Source organism: Anolis sagrei, chromosome 8 (genome assembly GCF_037176765.1).
Source record: "Anolis sagrei isolate rAnoSag1 chromosome 8, rAnoSag1.mat, whole genome shotgun sequence".
Classification (NCBI taxonomy): domain Eukaryota; kingdom Metazoa; phylum Chordata; class Lepidosauria; order Squamata; family Dactyloidae; genus Anolis; species Anolis sagrei.
Window position 1 is genome coordinate 31,829,234 of NC_090028.1, and position 19,501 is coordinate 31,848,734.

At 43.2% G+C, this 19,501-nt stretch overlaps 1 protein-coding gene across 3 annotated transcripts in view; it reads left to right on the forward strand.

The window, feature by feature from the left end:
• Window positions 1-19,501, forward strand: part of ADCY7 (adenylate cyclase 7) — a 138,698-nt gene that overhangs the window by 104,069 nt on the left and 15,128 nt on the right. For 2 of the 3 annotated variants that reach the window (XM_067471109.1, XM_067471110.1), the window contains exons 11-20: window positions 55-240; window positions 1,612-1,655; window positions 3,548-3,601; window positions 5,374-5,454; window positions 7,795-7,867; window positions 9,016-9,113; window positions 10,906-10,993; window positions 12,854-12,991; window positions 16,358-16,405; window positions 19,221-19,283. In XM_067471109.1, coding sequence (XP_067327210.1) covers window positions 55-240; window positions 1,612-1,655; window positions 3,548-3,601; window positions 5,374-5,454; window positions 7,795-7,867; window positions 9,016-9,113; window positions 10,906-10,993; window positions 12,854-12,991; window positions 16,358-16,405; window positions 19,221-19,283 — 873 coding nt within the window. The remainder of the gene's footprint in view (window positions 1-54; window positions 241-1,611; window positions 1,656-3,547; window positions 3,602-5,373; window positions 5,455-7,794; window positions 7,868-9,015; window positions 9,114-10,905; window positions 10,994-12,853; window positions 12,992-16,357; window positions 16,406-19,220; window positions 19,284-19,501) is intronic. The other variant, XM_060788147.2, reaches the window with a different exon arrangement.

The following is a 19,501-nucleotide window of genomic DNA, read 5'->3' on the forward strand; positions in this document are numbered from 1 at the left end:
GCCTTCGCTTGTCCATCAATGCTGAATTTCCAAATCTCTGTCTTTGGTTTGCAGTCCAAGCAGCGTATCTCCAACAACCATGTCACCCACAGCCGGGTACAGGACGGCTTGAAGATGCGGGCGTCCGTCCGGATGTCGAGGTATTTGGAGTCTTGGGGGGCAGCGCGTCCTTTTGCACACCTGAACCACAGAGAGAGTGTGAGCAGCGAGACCTCAGCACCAAACAGGAGGCGGAGGAAGGTATGGCATAGTATGCGGTATTCATTCATTCATTCATTCATTCATTTATATTATTTTATTTACAGCATTTTTATCCCGCCCTTCTCAACCCCCGAAGGGGGAATCAGAGCGACTAACACAGGCAGCAATTCGATACCATAATATCAATAAATACCAATATAAAATGATAAATACATAAAAGTTAAAAACAGTAACAATTAATTAAATAATCACACAATCACCTAATCACATATCCGTTTCCAATTATCATAACAGTCATCAGGTCTAGTTCCATGTTCAAAGTGCTGCTGCGACCACTAGCTGAAAGTCTGATTCCACAACCACAATTTTAGGTTTTTTTTTGAAGGAAAAGAGGAAGGATGCTGATCTAATCTCAAATTCCACAAGTGGGGGGGTCACCACCGAGAAGGCTCTGGCCCTTGTCCCCACAAGACATGTTTGCGAGGCCGGTGGGACCGAGGGCAGGGCCTCGCCGGCAGATCTTAGACTATGAGGTGGAACGTACAGAGAGATACATTCGGATAAGTAAGCTGGGCCGTAACCGTATAGGGCTTTATAGGCCAAGACCAGCACTTTGAATTGTTCTCAGAAGTGGACCGGCAGCCAGTGGAGCTGACATAACAGGGTTGTGGTGTGTTCCCTGTATGGCGCTCCAGTGAGTAATCTGGCTGCCGCTTGTTGGACTAGTTGGAGTTTCCGAACAGTCTTCAAAGGCAATCCCATGTAGAGTGCATTGCAGTAATCTATTCGGGATGTAACCAGAGCGTGGACCACTGTGGCCAAGTCAGACTTCCCAAGGTACGAGCGCAGCTGGTGCACAAGCTTTAACTGTGCAAAAGCTCCCCTGGCCACCGCCAAAACATTTCATTAGACCCCATCTACACTGCCAGATTATCTGCTTTGAACTGGATTATATGGCAGTGTAGACTCATATAATCCGGTTCAAAGCACATAATCTGGGTCAGCTGCTTTAATAATCTGGATAATATGGCAGTTTAGATCCATCCCTAATCTGATCTATTTTAATAGTAACTCTCAAACAACCAGAAGTTACATTTATCCAGCATATACCAATCCCCCGAGAGTCTACTGTATATCCATTCGCCTTTACATTGACCCATTTTATCTGTAAGAAAAAGTCATATAAATGAAGATATTTCCTTGTTCTTTTCAAAACATAATTCCAAAAACCTTCATCCTTTATTGGAAGCCAGGAAGAGTTCAATAAGTATTGATACAACTTATCAATAACCATAATGGTAGGAATAAAGTCACCAAATCCATTAATCCATCAATTTTATGTACATATTTAAGAGAAAAAAACCAATGAATTGTTTAATATTCAAACATGTATTTTTCTTTCTTCCAAAGGAGATAGCACTGCAGTTGGCAAGTCGTCAGAGAGCCTCCGAGAGGTACGTCTTCTCTTGACTTTTCCTACGCTCTTCAGATCCACTTTAATTGTGTTCATTTATTGTATGCTCTCCATGTTTCCCTCTGTGAGGTTAACAAGGGAGACAATCCCACGTATGCACATAATAAATCATAGCAAAGATTAGTGTGATAACAAAATTGAAAACAAAACCTCCAGAAAGGCTTCATAGGTTCTGAAAGAGAGCTGCTTTTACTGAGTCATTAGGCAATCCATCGTTGTCCGAGTAGGATAGCCTTCCAAGATTGGTGTCCTGGTGGTGGATCCGTAGGTGACTGTGGAGCCCTATTCTTGATCTGCATCTTCTCCCGCAGTGAGGGCATTGGTTTCCAGGTGGAAGGCGGTCCCAGTCGGGGTTGGCTTGACGCGCCTTCCTCCTGGCATGTTTCTCTCTTACACCCTCCACTTGTGCCTCCTCGAATTCTGCAGCACTGCTGGCCACAGCTGACCTCCAGCTGGAGCGCTCACAGGCCAGGGCTTTCCAGTTCTCAGTGTCTATGCCAGAGATTTTAAGGTTGGCTTTGAGGCCATCTTTAAATCTCTTTTCCTGTCCACCAGTGTTCAGTTTTCCAGTCCAGCAGAGTTGATGGCAGAGGACCATCGCTTCAATGCTGGTGGTCTTTGCTCCTTCCAGCTGACGTTTGTCCGCTTGTCTTCCCAAGAGATTTGCAGGATTTTCCGGATGGAATCGTTCCAGGAGTTGCATGTGACGTCTGTAGACAGTCCACATTTCGCAGGCATATCACAGGGTTGGGAGGACAATAACTTTATAGACAAGCACCTTGGTATCCCTACGGATGTCCCGGTCCTCAAACACTCTCTGCTTCATTCGGAAAAATGCTGCACTTGCACAGCACTGCGAGTGCTTTTGCTAGACATCTAATGGATTAATAGAAAAAGTAAGGCAAACGGTTGTGGCATCTTTTGATGTCAGGGACAATAAGACCTTTTGTAGCATCTCATCAAGTATCTTGTGAGTAAGAAGCACACAAAAAAGTTTTTCTAAGGATAGATTGGATAGATAGGATTATGAGGGTGATGGCATTGGGTGGATCTACACTGTCGAATGAATGCAATTTGGTACCACTTTCACTGCCGTGATTCAATGCTACATGGAACCTTGGGAGTTGTAGTTTTACAAGGATTTTAGGCTTCTCTGCTCAAGAGCACTGGAGCCTCACTAAGCTACAAATCTCACAACCCCATGGCATTCAGCCATGGCAGCAAAAGAGGTATCAAACTGCATTAATTCTGCAGTGTAGATGTACCCATTATCCATTTTCCAACTGTTGCTTTGGAGTCAGCCAAAATATTGGGAAAGAAATCTATTAGTAAATGTTTTCGTGTCAGGAGTGACTTGAGAAACTGCAAGTTGCTTCTGGTGTGAGAGAATAGGCTGTCTGCAAGGACGTTGCCCTGGGGATGCACGGATGTTTTGATGTTATACCATCCTTGTGGGAGGCTTCTCTCATGTCCCCACACAAGGAGCTGAAGCTGACAGAGGGAACTCATCTGTAATCTCCCTGGGTTCGAACCTCTGACCTGTCGGTCTTCAGTCCTGCCGGCACAAGGGTTTGACCCATTGCACCACCGGGGGCTCCTTATTAGTGTATAACAACAGCCTTGTTGTTGTTGTTGTTGTTGTTGTTGTTAGAAACACAATAAGATGAGTCCACAGCAGACAAGATCACTCTGCTGGCTGTTGTATTGGATCACACGTTGGACACTTCCCAAGTGTCTAGAATACTTATTATTGTTATTGTTATTGTTATTATTAGTGTATAACAACAGCCTTGTGATTGATATCATTGCTACAGATTCATTTGATAACTATTATATCAGATTCCTCTTTCTCTCTCTGCTTCCGTGTGTTAGTCTGGATGGATCTAGGCAAGAACATGTGTGTCCTCCTTCCGTTATAAACTATAAGTGAGTTTTCTTTCCTCTTTTTACTTCTTTGCATTTGCTTTCACTGTTCTATCAAACAACTGAGATTTCCTTCCTTCTACATTTATTTCCCTCTTTCCCTCTGTTTTGCCATTTTCTTTGGGTTCGAAATGAGACCCGCTCATCACATATAACCAAACTGTTATTTGTTTTGTGGGTGCATCTACACTGTAGATTTAATTCAATTTGACACTATTTGGAGCGCCATGCCTCAATGCTATGGAATCATGAAAGTTTTGAAAGGTCTTTAGAGAAGTCTGCAATGTATTATTTTGGGTTTTGTGTGTGTGTGTGTGTGTGTCAGGAGCGACTTGAGAAACTGCAATTCATTATTATTTTAACATTTTTAATATTTTAATTGTATTGTTGATTGTTTCATTATGATGATACCGTATGGTGTTTGCGAAGCTGCCCTGAGTCCCCCCATCGGGGTTGAGAAGGGCGGGGTATAAATATAGGAAATAAATAAATAAATACATACATACGTACATAATTCTGGCATGAGAGAATTGTCTGTCTGCAAGGATGTTGCCCAGAGAACACCCAGATGTTTGATGTTTTTACCATCCTGTCGGAGGCTTCTCTCATGTTCCTGCATGGGAAGCTGGAGCTGACAGATGGAGCCCAACCTGCTCTCCCAGGATTCGAACCGCTGACCTATTGGTCATCAGTCCTACTGGCACAGGGGTGCAACCTGTTGTGCCACTGGGTGATCCTAATGTATTGTTGCAAAATGGGATGTTTCTGGTCTGGGCATCAAGCAACTCTGCCATTTTTTGGGATGCTCCATTTGTATCCCTTTACTAGGCTTGTGCATTTCAACGAAACCTCGATCTGTTTCTGCTGGCTGGATTCCGGTAGACCCCTGTATCCATTTTCGCATGCCTCCTGAAAATATGCGGGTAGCCAGATAGCCGTTTTCGGTCCGCAGTCAAAAAATACGGCTAGATCCTGCCCATTAGCGGCAATGGGGAACTTATGAGGCTCCCTTTTCCATTCCTAGGACGCTTTTTTTTCTTCTCTTCAAGGGAGCCTGGGTTTCAGTAATGGGGTTAAGGAGGCAGACACAGCTGGCGTAAGACACGTCAAGGCATTTTTCTATTCCAATTGGCCCAACAGGCAGGGCTCAGAGAGAAAGCCCATGTGAGCAGCATGCGGCAGCCTTTTTGCGCGCCACATGATGCCAAATAGTGGAGTAGGAACCATGATCGGCTTCCATGTGGTCCCGTAATGGATGAAAAATGTGACAGCTGGACCCTTGCTGTGATGGATATCTGAGGCGAGGGAGAGATTATTTCCTCTTTAAAAACCTCTTTGCTGCCTTATACTGATTCGGTTTCTTCTTTTATATTGGCAGGGACTTTCTGTGTGCTGTTAAACCTTTGTACTTTATATCGCAGGCAATGAAATACTCTTGTGTATAACGAAGTAACACAGCTTATTTATAACTTCTGGCTCCAACGCTTGTGGTTACATTTGTGTTTTGTTGCATAGAGTAGCAATTTCACTACAATATCCAACCAAGTTGAATAAGCCAGATTGGCCAAAGGGAACTCACCACTCCGAATCTGTGCACAAGCCTATCTAGTATATATTATATTATACCTGAACCATATTTGGGCAGTTTTTGTATGTCTTAGAACCTATTCTTTTTTGACAACAAATAAATGTCTTTTAAATGCTCCATGATAATTAATGTCCTGTATTTAGTGATTGCTCAGTTTTTCTAATATTTTCCAATCTGCTTTTAAAAGGAATACCTCTCAGAAAGGAAGAATGGAAGAAGACATTCATGAGAAAATGTTGTCAACCATCGAAGGACTCAGCTCAGCCAAGTAAGATACAGAATGGGGGACAATGCCTGGCTCGAGAGCAGTACATGTGAAAAAACTCTTGGAGTTCTCGTGGACAGCAAGTGAAACATGAGCCAACAATGTCATGTGGCGGCAAAAAAAGCCAATGGGATTTTGGCCTGCATCAATAGGATTCTAGTGTCTAGATCCAGGGAAGTCATGCTACCCGTGTTCTATTCTGCCTTGGTTAGACCACACCTGGAATATTGTGTCCAATTCTGGGCACCACAATTGAAGAGAGATATTGACAAGCTGGAATGTGTCCAGAGGAGGGCGACTAAAATGATCAAGGGTCTGGAGAACAAGCCCTATGAGGAGCGGCTTAAAGAGCTGGGCATGTTAGCCTGAAGAAGAGAAGGATGAGAGGAGATATGATAGCCATGTATAAATATGTGAGAGGAAGTCACAGGGAGGAGGGAGCCAGCTTGTTTTCTGCTGCCCTGGAGACTAGGACGCAGTGGAACAATGGCTTCAAACTACAAGAAAGGAGATTCCATCTGAACATCAGGAAGCACTTCCTGACTGTGAGAGCCGTTCAGCAGTGGAACTCTCTGACCCAGAGTGTGGTGGAGGCTCCTCCTTTGGAACCTTTTAAACAGAGGCTGGATGGCCATCTGTCAGGGGTGCTTTGAACACTATTTTCCTTCTTTTTGGCAGGGGGTTGGACTGGATGGCCCATGAGGTCTATGATTCTATGAATCTGTGTAAGACCACAGTATCTTTCTGGGGTGCCTCATGGGAATGGGACATGGAGGCACTATCCTGCAGTGGCTCCGGTCCTTCTTAGAGGGTCTCTCCAGAAGATGTTGCTGGGGGATTCCTGCTCGGCCCCACAGGCTTTGTCCTGTGGGATTCCACAGGGGTCAGTATTGTCCCGCATGTTGTTTAACATCTACATGAAGCCACTGGGAGAGATCATTCAGAATTTTGGAGTTCGATGCCATCTGTATGCAGATGACGTCCAACTCTAATACTTCTTTCCACCTACTGCTAAGGAGGCTATCCAAGTTCTGAACCGGTGACTGTCTGGATGAGGGCGAACACATTGAAATGGAATCCAGACAAGACAGAGATACTCCTAGTCAGTTGAAAGGCTGAAGAGGGTATAGGGTTATAGCCTGTGTTGGATGGGGTCACACTCTCCCTGAAGACACAAGTTCTCAACTTGGGAATTCTCTGGGATTCATCACTGGACCTGGAACCTCAGGTTTCAGCACTGGCCAGGGGAGCTTTTGCATATGTAAAACTTGTGCGCCAGCTGCGCCCATAGCTTGAGAAACCAGACTTGGCTATGGTTGTCTACACTCTTGTTACATCTCGAATAGACTACTACAATGCGCTTTATGTGGTGCTACCTTTGAAGACTGTTCAGAAGTTTCAAGTAGTACAATGGTGGCAGCCAGATTGCTCAACGTGGCAGCATACAGGGGACACACAACCCCGCTGCTGTGTCAGTTCTACTGGCTGCTAGTCTGCTACTGAGCACAATTCAAAGTGCTGGCTTTAGCCTAGAAGGCCCTAAATGATTCTGGCCCAGAACTGTCTGAACGTATCTCCTCCTTGGAACCAGCTCAGAGGTTAAGATCTGCTGGGGAGGTCTTGCTCTCAGTCCTGCCTCCTTTGCAGGTGCAGCTAACAGGGGCAAAGGACAGGGCCTTCTCAGTGGTGGCCCCTCAGCTATGGAACTTCCTCCCTAGCAGCATTTGATCAGCTTCCTACCTCCTGGTTTTCAGAAAGAAATTAAAACCTGGATCTGGAAGGAGGTATTCGGAGAGTAGTACAGTGACATTGCAGTATACAACCACAGAGCTAATATATACAAATCAGTTTGGACTATGATTGGTGCTGTGTTTTGAACAGTAATTTAATGTATTTACAGTAGAGTCTCGCTTATCTGACATAAACAGGCCGGCAGAATATCGGATAAACGAAAATGTGGAATAATACAGAGTTGGAGAGCACTCCTTTAATTGAAGGGGAAATGCTGGAGGAAAAGGGGGACGTTGAATAAGAGCATCGGATAAGACGGAATGTTGGATAAGAGAAGGTCGGATAAGCGAGACTCTACTATATATGTTTTATTTTCTGATTTTAATGTTTAATGTAGTGTGTATTTGTATGCTTTGATGTTTAATGTGGCATTGAATTATTGCCAAACCGGAAGCCGTTCTGAGTCCTGTAGACCCTCAAGTTGGGTTGGTGATACAAGTGAAAGAAGCGGATATATTTTGCATTGCAAAATTCTGTATGAGGATATGACCCAAATTACCAAAATTAGCCAATTTTGCAATATATTTGTCCTGTCTTTGTTCTTCAATGTAGACCATGGTGCAGCGACAAAGATGACTTCCATGGACTCTGCGGGTTTTTTGTCGACATGGGACTTGAGAAAGAGGTTAGTAAGGGGGGAACAAGACCTTTTGGGGATGCTTTAAGTACCGAAACATGTTTCTTGGGGACGTTCATAGCAAAATGAAGTTCTACAGGGACAAATGCAAAATACTCCACTTAGGCAAAAAAAAAAAAATGAAATGCAAAGGTACAGAATGGGGGACGATGCCTGGCTCGAGAGCAGTACATGTGAAAAAGATCTTGGAGTCCTCGTGGAGAACAAGTTAAACATGAGCCAACAATGTGATGCAGCGGCAAAAAAAGCCAAAGGGATTTTGGCCTGCATCAATAGGAGCCTAGTGTCTAGATCCAGGGAAGTCATGCTCCCCATGCTCTATTCTGCCTTGGTTGGACCACACCTGGAATATTGTGTCCAATTCTAGGCACCACAATTCAAGAGAGATATTGACAAGCTGGAATGTGTCCAGAGGAGAGCGACTAAAATAATCAGGGGTCTGGAGAACAAGCCCTATGAGGAGCGGCTTAAAGAGCTGGGCATGTTTAGCCTGAAGAAGAGAAGGCTGAGAGGAAACATGTATAAATATGTGAGAGGAAGTCATAGGGAGGAGGGAGCGAACTTGTTTTCTGCTGCCTTGGAGAGTAGGACGCGGAACAATGGATTCAAACTACAAGAAAGGAGATTCCACCTGAACATTAGGAAGAACTTCCTGACTGTGAGAGCTGTTCAGCAGTGGAACTCTCTGCCTCGTAGTGTCGTGAAGGCTCCTTCTTTGGAGGCTTTTAAACAGAAGCTGGATGGTCATTCAAATTTGCTTTGAATGCAATTTTCCTTCTTCTTGGCAGAATGGGGTTGGACTGGATGGCCCATGAGGTCTCTTCCAACTCTATGATCCTATGATTAGCTCATCCTGTTTTTGCTTTCCTTTAAACGCCTCCAGACACTGATTTGGGATGGTTTATTTTCCTGAAACCTTCCCTGCAAACAGAGTACAACAAGCAGGGGAACAGTACAAATTTTATATATTCCCTACAGGGAAAAAGAGCTGATATCTGTTTATATCTACCTGTTAGTCACTGTTAGACACTTACAATCTTTACATAGATATAGACAGCTATGTGTAACGTTTATATGAAGTATATGTTTGTGTTGGCAATGTACAAATCCCAATTGTGCTGATGTTTTTCTTTTAGTACCGCACAATTCCTATTCCCAAGCTGAAGGGTTACTTTGCCTGTGCTGGCATCGTATTGCTGTGCATGTTCCTGGTTCAAATAAGCATAACAACAAAGTAAGTGTGAAGTTTTGTGTTTGCTGGTCTATTTTGCTGTGCACAAATGCAACAAGGGGATTCAACTAGCTTTAAGGATAGAAATTCATTCGGTTCTAGTGCTGAGATGTCTGCCCTCCCAAGTACATTGCACATTGAAAGAGGAAAATATGTAAATAAATTATATATTTTTTATCTGACAGAACGTCTCTTTAGGAATTTCTAAGTCCTATGGTCACCTTCCAGTGGAAGTAAAGGTTCCTCTGATATTAAGTCTAGTCATGTCCGACTCTGGGGGTTGGTGCTCAGCTCCATTTCTAAGCTGAAGAGCCAGCGTTGTCTGTAGACACCTCCAAGGTCATGTGGCCAGCATTACCTTCCCACCTAAGTGGTACCTATTGATCTACTCACATTTGCATGTTTTCAAACTGCTAGGTTGGCAGAAGCTGGGGCTAACAGTGGGAGCTCACCCCACTCCCTGGATTTGAATCACCAACCTTTCGGTCGGCAACTTCAGCAGCTCAGTGGTTTAACCCGCTGCACCAGCAGGGAGCCCAAGTGGAAACTGAACATTAAATTGCATTGGAAACCTAGAGATTCCTAGAGAGAAAAATGTATATCGTACATAATCACATTCTCAAAAGTCAGAACCACAAAAGTAGAAAGCCAAATTTTGTTCTTTTATTTTCGTCTAGATCAGTGTTTCTCAACCTGGGAATAGGGACCTCTGGCGGAGTTGTGAGGGTGTATCAGAGGGGTCAACAAAGACCATAAGAAAACACGGTATTTTCTGTTGGTCATGGAGGTTTTGTGTGAGAAGTTTGGCCCAATAATATCATTGGTGGAGTTCAGAATGCTCTTTGATTGCAGGTGAACTATAAATCCCAGCAACTACAACTCCCAAATGCCAAGGCCTATTTTCCCCAAACGCCATTGGTATTCCTATTTGGGCATATTGAGTATCTCTGCCAAGTTTGGTCCAGATCCATCTTTGTTTGAGTCCACAGTGCTCTCTGGGTGTAGATGAACTACAACTCCAAAATTCAAGGTCAATGCCCACCAAACCCTTGTAGTCTTTTTTGTTGGTCATGGGAGTCCTGTGTGCCAAGTTTGTTTCAATTCCATCGTTGGTGGAGTTCAGAATGTTCTTTGCTTGTAGGTGAATTTTAAATCCCAGAAACTACAACTCCCAAATGACAAAATCAATAACCCTCCCCAACCCCACCTGTATTCAAATTTGAGTGTATTGGGTATTTGTGCCAAATTTGGTCCAGTGAATGAAAATACATCCTGCATATCAGATATTTACATGGCAATGCATAACAGTAGCGAAATTACTGTTATGAATTATCAACAAAAATAATGGGGGTCACCACAACATGATGAACTGTATTAAGGGGTCGTGGCATTAGGAAGGTTGAGAAACACTGGTCTAGATATAGACATGCATCAGTAATAATACGATCCTGACTATATGCGGCTGGACACATGTAACTGAAGGAAGTAATTGCAAACCATTGTGCTCATAGGATATTCATACCTTGGTATCCTAAGCCACCAGTTTAGCTAATGACAGTTGAATGGGATGGCTTGAAAAGAACATTGGAGAGAATATTAGGATTCATGATTTGGCAAAGTGTTGTCAAATTAAGTTTGGATATTAGGCACAAAAAGCTGTGGCGCATGACTTGACAAAGAGAAATAGTATCTCCCTCTGAGGATTCATGACAACTAAATCATGAATAACATTTTTCCATAATGTTGATTTGTCTCTGTTTCCGTCCCCTTGTTTCTGCCCCTTTATCTCTTTCAGAACATCAAGTAGTTTAGGGATTTCATTTGGAGTTGTCGCTGTCATAATGGGGCTCATTTTGAGTGTTTGCTTTGCTGACGACTGTTGGGTAAGTTGGAGACGAAAACGGTACACAAATCCTTTAAAGTCATGCCCCCCCCCCCCGTAGGAACTCAGATGCCTTAAAGAGCCAGACACAAGAATGTAATCAAAACAACAGTGTATTAAGTCAAAGTAAATAAGCCTCAGAGACACTTACTTCAGTGCCTCTGGTCAAAACTCATAGTTTGTAGCAATTTGAAGCTAGAAAAACAAATTTAGAAAATAAACCGGATTAAACTGGCAAAAAATCCGGATTAAACAAGAGTTCTAGCAAAATGCCCCAAAAACACACAGTTCAAAGATAAAGAGCCCAAACAAAAAGCCTTGAAGAGAAGCCGTCATCCAAAAACAGTCCAAAGTCGAAGAAGTCCCAGTTGAAGATACCAGAATCCAGAAGGCAGCGTCGTTGTCAGAAACAGTCCGAGGTCAAGTAGAGGGGAAATCCGCACTTACGAGAATCCAAGCCGGTCGGTACATGAAGAACACAGCAACCTGCAGTTCCAGGACCCAAGTCCAACAAGAGAAGCGACAGGACCCAAGGCACAAAACCAACACTTTGCCTACTGCAAAGTTCTATCACTCCAGTGCCTTCATTTATCTTACAACTCACCATCCATTGATGAGTTGCCCTCCACCCCTTCCTCATCGCTGTCAACTGGCTTAGCTTCTACAGCTGAACGCCAACGCCCATCTCTCCAACTCTTCCACCTTTTGTCAAGACTTAGATCACCCCACGATTCCATGGTATCATCAGCTTGCCAATCCCCTCAAGAAAATCCCTCAAAGGTGTCACTGGACGTGGGCTGCGTGCACACATTCCCGATCTCCTGAACTTGTGTCCAGTCCAGTGGTTCCTCTTCATCCTCACTACTCCCAGACCCATTACTTCCAGTAAAGCCCATGAAATCCTCTTCCTCAGTGGGAGCAGTAGGTATGTCCCGGATCCTCTTTCTTTGTTGCTCCTCGTCTGACTCTTTTTCCCGAGTAGTCCTCTTAAAACCTCTACTCCCATCTCCTTCCTCCTCACTCATTTCACTGCCAGAGAAACCTTCGAAGGATTCCTCGTCTGTGGGTGACATAGGTATCTCCTGGATTCTCTTCTTTTGCTGCTTTTCATCTAACACCTGGGCACCTCGTTTCCCTCTACTACTCCTACTATCAGTTGTAACATTACCAGCAGACACTACTACAATACCCCCCCCCCCCCTATTCTGCCTTGGTCAGACCATACCTGGAATAATGTGTCCAATTCTGGGCACCACAGTTGAAGAGAGATATTGACAAGCTGGAATGTGTCCAGAGGAGGGCGACTAAAATGATCAAGGGTCTGGAGAACAAGCCCTCTGAGGAGTGGCTTAAAGAGCTGGGCATGTTTAGCCTGAGGAAGAGAAGGCTGAGAGGAGACATGATAGCCATGTATAAATACGTGAGAGGAAGTCACAGAGAGGAGGGAGCCAGCTTGTTTTCTGCTGCCCTAGAGACTAGGACATGGAACAATGACTTCAAACTACAAGAAACAAGATTCCATCTGAACATTAGGAAGAACTTCCTGACTGTGAGAGCTATTCAGCAGTGGAACTCTCTGCCCCGGAGTGTGGTGGAGGCTCCTTCTTTGGAAGCTTTTAAACAGAGGCTGGATGGCCATCTGTCAGGGGTGATTTGAATGCAATATTCCTGCTTTTTGGCAGAATGGGGTTGGACTGGATGGTCTATGAGGTCTCTTCCAACTCTATGATTCTATGATTCAGCCCCCCAGGTGTTTTGGACTTCAACTCCCACAATTCCTAGCAGCCAGTAAATTGGCCCGTGTTAAAGATACTGTGTGTTCAATACATCTTGCTAACCTTTGACTTTTCCCCTTCTTCAGAGATGCTGCTCAAAACAGTGGCCTCCGGTGCGTTACCTTCGAACATTATCGCAGAAAGTTGAGACGATGCCGTTCGTCAGGCTTCCACTGGCCACCATTGCAATAGGCTCTCTGTTGATCATCGCTGTGTTTAATTTGGTAATTCCTTTTCCCCGAGTTATTTCATTTAAATCAGGATCCAGGATTATTATTGTTTATTATTATTTGCGGTATTTGTATAGTGCCCGTCCCAACCCTGAAGGGTCGGTTCACAGAGTTGGCAACAATTCAATGCCATCAATAAAAAATATATACGAGGGTTGAATGAAAAGTAATGCCTCAACCTTCGTAACTCTTCAACAGATGGCAGTACTGGTATCCTCTACAGTTCCATTTTGGTGGGAAGCATTAGCATTGAACGGTTGTGTTGCTAAAGTGCGAAGTATGGAACCCTGTGCAGACGGTCGGTCAATGCGACTTAAGCAGCGTGCAGTCATTGCGACTTAAGCAATGTGCAGTCATTGAATTCTTGACAGCAGAAGGTGTCACCCCAAAGGAGATTCATCAGAGAATGCAAGCTGTTTATGGTGATTGTGTTGATGTGAGTATTGTGCGCCGTTGGGCAAGTAAGTTTAAAGATGTTGAGGTGGGAACATCTGACTTGAGTGACAAACAGAGTTGGACGTCCTGTGACAGCAACCACCGAGTTTCACAAGCAAAAGGTTGACAGGATGATTCTTGTATCACTCCGAGAGAAATTTCAAGCATAATTGGCATTTCACAAGGAAGTGGGCCACATTATTGCTTTGCTTGGCTATCGAAAGATCTGCGCACTATGGGTTGCGGAAACAGTGTCGACTTTTTCCTTGACGGCTTCAGAAAACTTGTTCATTGTTGTCAGAAATGTATCCAATTGTTGTGATTATGTTGAAAAGTGAATAGTGGTGGTTAAAGAGCACATTCTAAGGATTGTTTCTGCGTTTGATTTATTAAAATTTTCCCATCAGCAACCCATCGTGCACAGATCTTCCGATAGCCAAGCAAAGCAATAATGTGAGCCACACGTTCTTGTGAAGTGCCGATTATGCTTGAAATTTCTCTCTGAGTGATATGACGATTTTCCTGAATCAATCTGTCAACTTTTTGCTTGTGAAACTCGGTGGTTGCTGTCACAGGACATCCAACTCTTTGTTTATCACGCAAGTCAGATGTTCCCACCTCAACATCTTTAAACTTACCCAATGACACACAATACTCACATCAACACAATCACCTTAAACAGCTTGCACTCTCTGATGAATCTCCTTTGGGGTGACACCTTCTGCTGTCAAGAATTCAATGACTGCACATTGCTTAAGTCACATTGACTGAACATCTGCACAGGGTTCCATACTTCGCACTTTAACAACACAACCATTCAATGGTAAGGCTTCCCGCCAAAATGGAACTGTAGAGGAGAGTCTCCTGAACAAGCCAGTACCTGCCACATACCAGTATTGCCATCTATTGAGGAGTTACGAAAGTGGAGGCATTACTTTTCATTCAACCCTCGTATAACATATAAAACAAAGTTTAAGCTCAAAACAGCGCCCAGTTGCAAACCTTTGGAACTAGACATTCTCAAAAGGGAACAATGTGGGCAGTCTCCTGTGTTCAGGTTTCACATCCTACAACACTTCACCTACACAGCTGGCATGGAGCCCCGTCAAAAGTAGACGTGTGTCATGAGATGAGATCCAGCGGCTCTGTGCCAGTTGCATCAGTGAAGTGTGGTAGGAAGGGAATTTCTTTAATGTGCTGAAGTCCAAAGTTGTAGCTAACCTTTTCATACACACAAGCAACTCCTGGACTGTAATGGTATTACTTATCACAAGTTGCCTAATGAGTGTGTTAATAACATATTTAGCACCAGTGTGACAAGTAACTGCAAATGGACAGCAAATTGAGTAATAGTTTTTAGTCCTTTTCAAATGTTACCGCTAAGAATATTACGCCTATTATCCTGATCCAGCAAATCCTATCTTACGTTCTGAAAATATAGGGCAAGATGTATTGGGGGCTGGTGGGTTCCATATTGTTGGGGCAGTGAACCTTGGAGGTACCTTTCTGAATGTAAAATAAATTATCCAAAGTGATACACCCTTTTAGGTTTAGAATAATAGCTGAATTTATTTATTTACGACATTTATATGCCGCCCTTCTCACCCCGAAGGGGACTCAGAGCGGCTTACAAGATATAAATACATACAACATATTATATTATTAGCATAGTACAATATCAGTATTAAATATTAGTATATTGTACTAAAGCAGATTCACTCTTGCACCAACATGGAAGCTGTTAGACACTATTAGCAGTGCCTTGCTAATCGTGGCTAACAGTTTCCATGTTGGTGCAAGATTATTATTTTTTAAATCATGTCAGATGCAACTTGAGAAACAGCAAGTTGCTTCTGGTATGAAGGAATTGGCCACCTGCAAGGATGTTGCACAGGGGACAGACACCCAGATGTTTTGCCATCCTGTGGGAGGCTTCTCTCATGTCCCTGCTGACAGGGACATGAGAGATGGGAGCTCACCCCTGTCTTGCTGATTTGAACCTCAGCCTTCAGGTCAGCAGTTCAGCCGGCACAAGGGTTTAACTCATTGTGCCACTGCGACTCCTACAAGAGTGCAAGAGTGAATCCAAAAGAATTATGACTCCAATGAAAGGCAGTTACCTGGTTGTCAAAATGGATTTTAAGGTGACATTGGACCAACTTTGCTGCCATCTGGGACATGCAGCCACAAAAACAACTCCGACTGTTGTTTACCAAAGTGTTCTTGCAGTAGATATCCATTCAGGCAACAGGAAAGTGTGTCGCCATGGCTCCCTGCCAAACCTTGGCAATGAAGTCGGTACCATCTTGCAAAATGGGTTTTTTTTTTGTTGTGTCAGGAGTGACTTGAGAAACTGCAAGTCGCTTCTGGTGTGAGAGAATTGGCCATCTGCAAGGACGTTGCCTAGGGGATGCCTGGATGATTTGATGTTGTTATCATCCTTGTGGGAGGATTCTCTCATGTCCCCGCATGAGGAGCTGGAGCTGATAGAGGGAGCTCATCCGCCTCTCCCTGGATTCGAACCTGCGACCTGTCGGTCTTCAATCCTGCCGGCACAGGGGTTTAATCCATAGTTACTTCACCTTGGCTGTCCTTGAGAACCCAATCTAACGTACCCCATAGTGCTGCTTAGCAAAAGACATCAACAACACGCATTGCAGTTGTGAAGTGTGGTGGTTTGGTTTGTACTTGAGCAGAAGTGTATATTTGATCCAATTTTAAATAATATTTTTTTTAAAAAAAACTTGGGTTTACGGAGTATTTTGCATGCGCTCTCTTTGAGTATTCCCTGAACTACTCAGCCTTCCCGGTTCGGCTGCTTTTTAAATAGTTAAGATTGGTCCCTCTTGTCCTTTGTAATGAAGTTGCCATGTATATGGAATTCTGACAATGACTTCTCTAACTTGTTTTTAATGTTTTCCTTAGCCTGCACGCCAGCCCCATGACAACTGTACTACACCACTTACTATCCAAGTGAGTAAAAAACCAAACCAAATCCTTGTTTGCTTTCATTTTAGAGCAGAAACTTACCGTATTTTCAGAATCCCACTTCAAAATGCAACATAATATTTTGATTGTTTGACACACTTGGATCGTGAAAGACCACAAAGGCCATCCAGCCCAATCCGCTTCTATGCAGGAAAACACAACCAAAGCACCCCCCAACAGATGACCACTGAGCTTCTTGCTATCTAGCTTTCCCATTTTCTTTCTCTGTTTTCCCACAAATTCCTTTTTAAAAAAAAAAAAATTGTTGTTGTCATTATTATTATTATTATTATTATTATTATTATTATTATAAACACAACAAGATGAGTCCATAATAGACAAGATCACTCTGCTGGCTGTTGTATTGGATCACACATCAGACACTTCTCAAGTGTCTAGGATTGTGTGATGTGTCGGCGAATAATGCATGCAGATCCCAGTAAGGTGGCCTTCTGCAGCTGACAGATGGTAATTTTGTCAGCGCCAATTATTATTATTATTATTATTATTATTATTATTATTATTATATACACAACAAGATCAGTACACAGTAAACAAGCTCACTATGCATTGTCGAAGGCTTTCATGGTTGGAATCACTGGGTTGTATGGCCATGTTCTAGAAGCATTGTCTCCAGGAATTTTGCCTCCATCTGTGGCAGATATCTTCAGAGGTTGTGAGGTCACTATGCTGGCTTTTGTATTTGATCACACGTTGGACACTTCCCAAGTGTCTAGGACTGTGTAATGTATTGATGAATAATGTGTGCAGATCCCAGTAGGGTGGCCTTTTGCAGCTGGCAGGTGGTGATTTTGTCAGTGCTGATTGTTTTTAAGTGCAGGACAAGGTCTTTAGGCACTGCACCCAGTGTGCCAATCACCACTGGGACCACCTTGACTGGCTTGTGCCAGAGTCTTTGCAGTTCTGTCTTAAAATCCTCATAAGTAGTAGTAGTAGTTGTTGTTCTAACGCAAAACACAGCATGACACAGCATTATTATTATTATTATTATTATTATTATTATTATTATTATTATTATTTTACTGACACAAAACAACAGTATGTCACAGCAAATGAGATCTATATGCTGAAATTCGTATCACAAAATCACAAGTCGAACACTTCCCAAGCGTCTAGGACTGTGTGTATTATTATTATTAGGAAACAAGATCACCATGCTGGCTTTTGTATTTGATCACACATTGGACACTTCCCAAGTGTCTAGAACTGTGTGATGTGCATATCCAAGTAGGATGGCATTTTGTAGCTGACAGATGGTAATTTTGTCAGTTACGATTGTTTTTAAGTGCAAGCCAAGGTCTTTAGGCACTGCATCCAGTGTGCTGATCACCTCTAGGACCACCTTTACTGGCCTCCTCCTCCTCTTCTTTGTATCCTGTGTTATCTCTTAAAATCTCGGTGGAATCCAGATTGGCTGATGTTGATAGGAACTGAAGTTCAACAAGATTTGGAGGGAGATGCCATTCATGCTACTAACCATGGCCTCAAACAGTGTATTCTGCACATTACCTAACTTAGCATATTTAAATTGCGCCCAAATGATGTATTCATTATGGCTAGGGCTTTTTAAAATTGCATTTTACTTTTTTATTATATGCCACTGATCCCACCCATAAGGCAATTTATTTGTCATGTCAGGGTAACCAGTCAATTGTATTACATTTCTAACAGAACAAAACAAACAAACAAACAAACAAACAAACAAACAGACAAAACACAAAATTTGCGAGTTTGGTAGTTGATTAAATGTCCTTTGACCAGTATCTGGCCACTTGGAGTGCCTCTGGTGTTGCTGCAAGAAGGTCCTCCATTTTGCATGTGGCAGGGCTCAGGTTGCATTGCAGCAGGTGGTCTGTAGTTTACTCTTCTCCATACTCGCATGTCGTGGATTCCACTTTGTGGCCCCATTTCTTAAGATTGGCTCTGCATCTCGTGGTGCCAGAGCGCAGTCTGTTCAGCGCCTTCCAAGTCTTCTGTGTGCCCAGGGGGGAATCTCTCATTTGGTATCAGCCATTGGTTGAGGTTCTGGGTTTGAGCCTGCCACTTCTGGACTCTTGCTTGCTGAGGTGTTCCAGCGAGTGTCTCTGTAGATCTTAGAAAACTATTTCTAGATTTAAATCATTGATGTGCTGGCTGATACCCAAACAAGAGATTAGCTGGAGATGTATCTGCCTTGGTCCTTTCACTATTGGCTGCTACTTCCCAGTGGATGTCAGGTGGTGCAATACCAGCTAAGCAGTGTAATTTCTCCAGTGGTGTAGGGCGCAGACACCCTGTGATAATGCGGCATGTCTCATTAAGAGCCACATCTACTGTTTTAGTGTGGTGAGATGTGTTCCACACTGGGCATGTGTCAATAACGAATGGAATTGGTGCCAGAAAGACAGCCATCCTTGAGCTTCCCTGATCTGAAAGCTGTACAGCCAGCCCTCCATATCCACTGATCCCCGCATCCATGGATTCAATCATCTGTGGCTCGAAAATATGGTTTAAAATTCTAAAAAGCACACCTTGAATTTGCCATTTTATATGAAGGGCACCATTTTACTCCACTGTTGTATATAATGGGATGTGAGTGTCCATGGGTTTTGTTATCCACAGGGAGTCTTGGAACCAAATCCAGCAGATACCATGAGCTCACCGTACTAAGTTCATATCTGGTTTGCATTTGCACAAGCCAATCACTAAAGAGTACAGTTCATGAATAATTTCACATTGTTGGGTCCCATTCCACCAAATAAATATTTTTTTTGCTTCTCCCTCCATCCTGACAAAACAGATGGAGACAAATAGCTCTTCTGCAAATGACACCGTATGCAGCAAAGAAGCTATGACCTATTCGGTAAGTAAAGCTGAACAATAACACACTATATATCTATATAAATAAAAATGTAATGTTCGTTTGTGGGGTTAACTGAACTCCAAAACCACTGGATGGATTGACACCAAATTTGGACACAACCCAATGTATGTCCTTCACTAAAAAAAATTGATTTTGTCATTTGGAAGTTATAGTTGCTGGGATTTATAGTTCCCCTACAATCAAAGAGCATTCTGAAC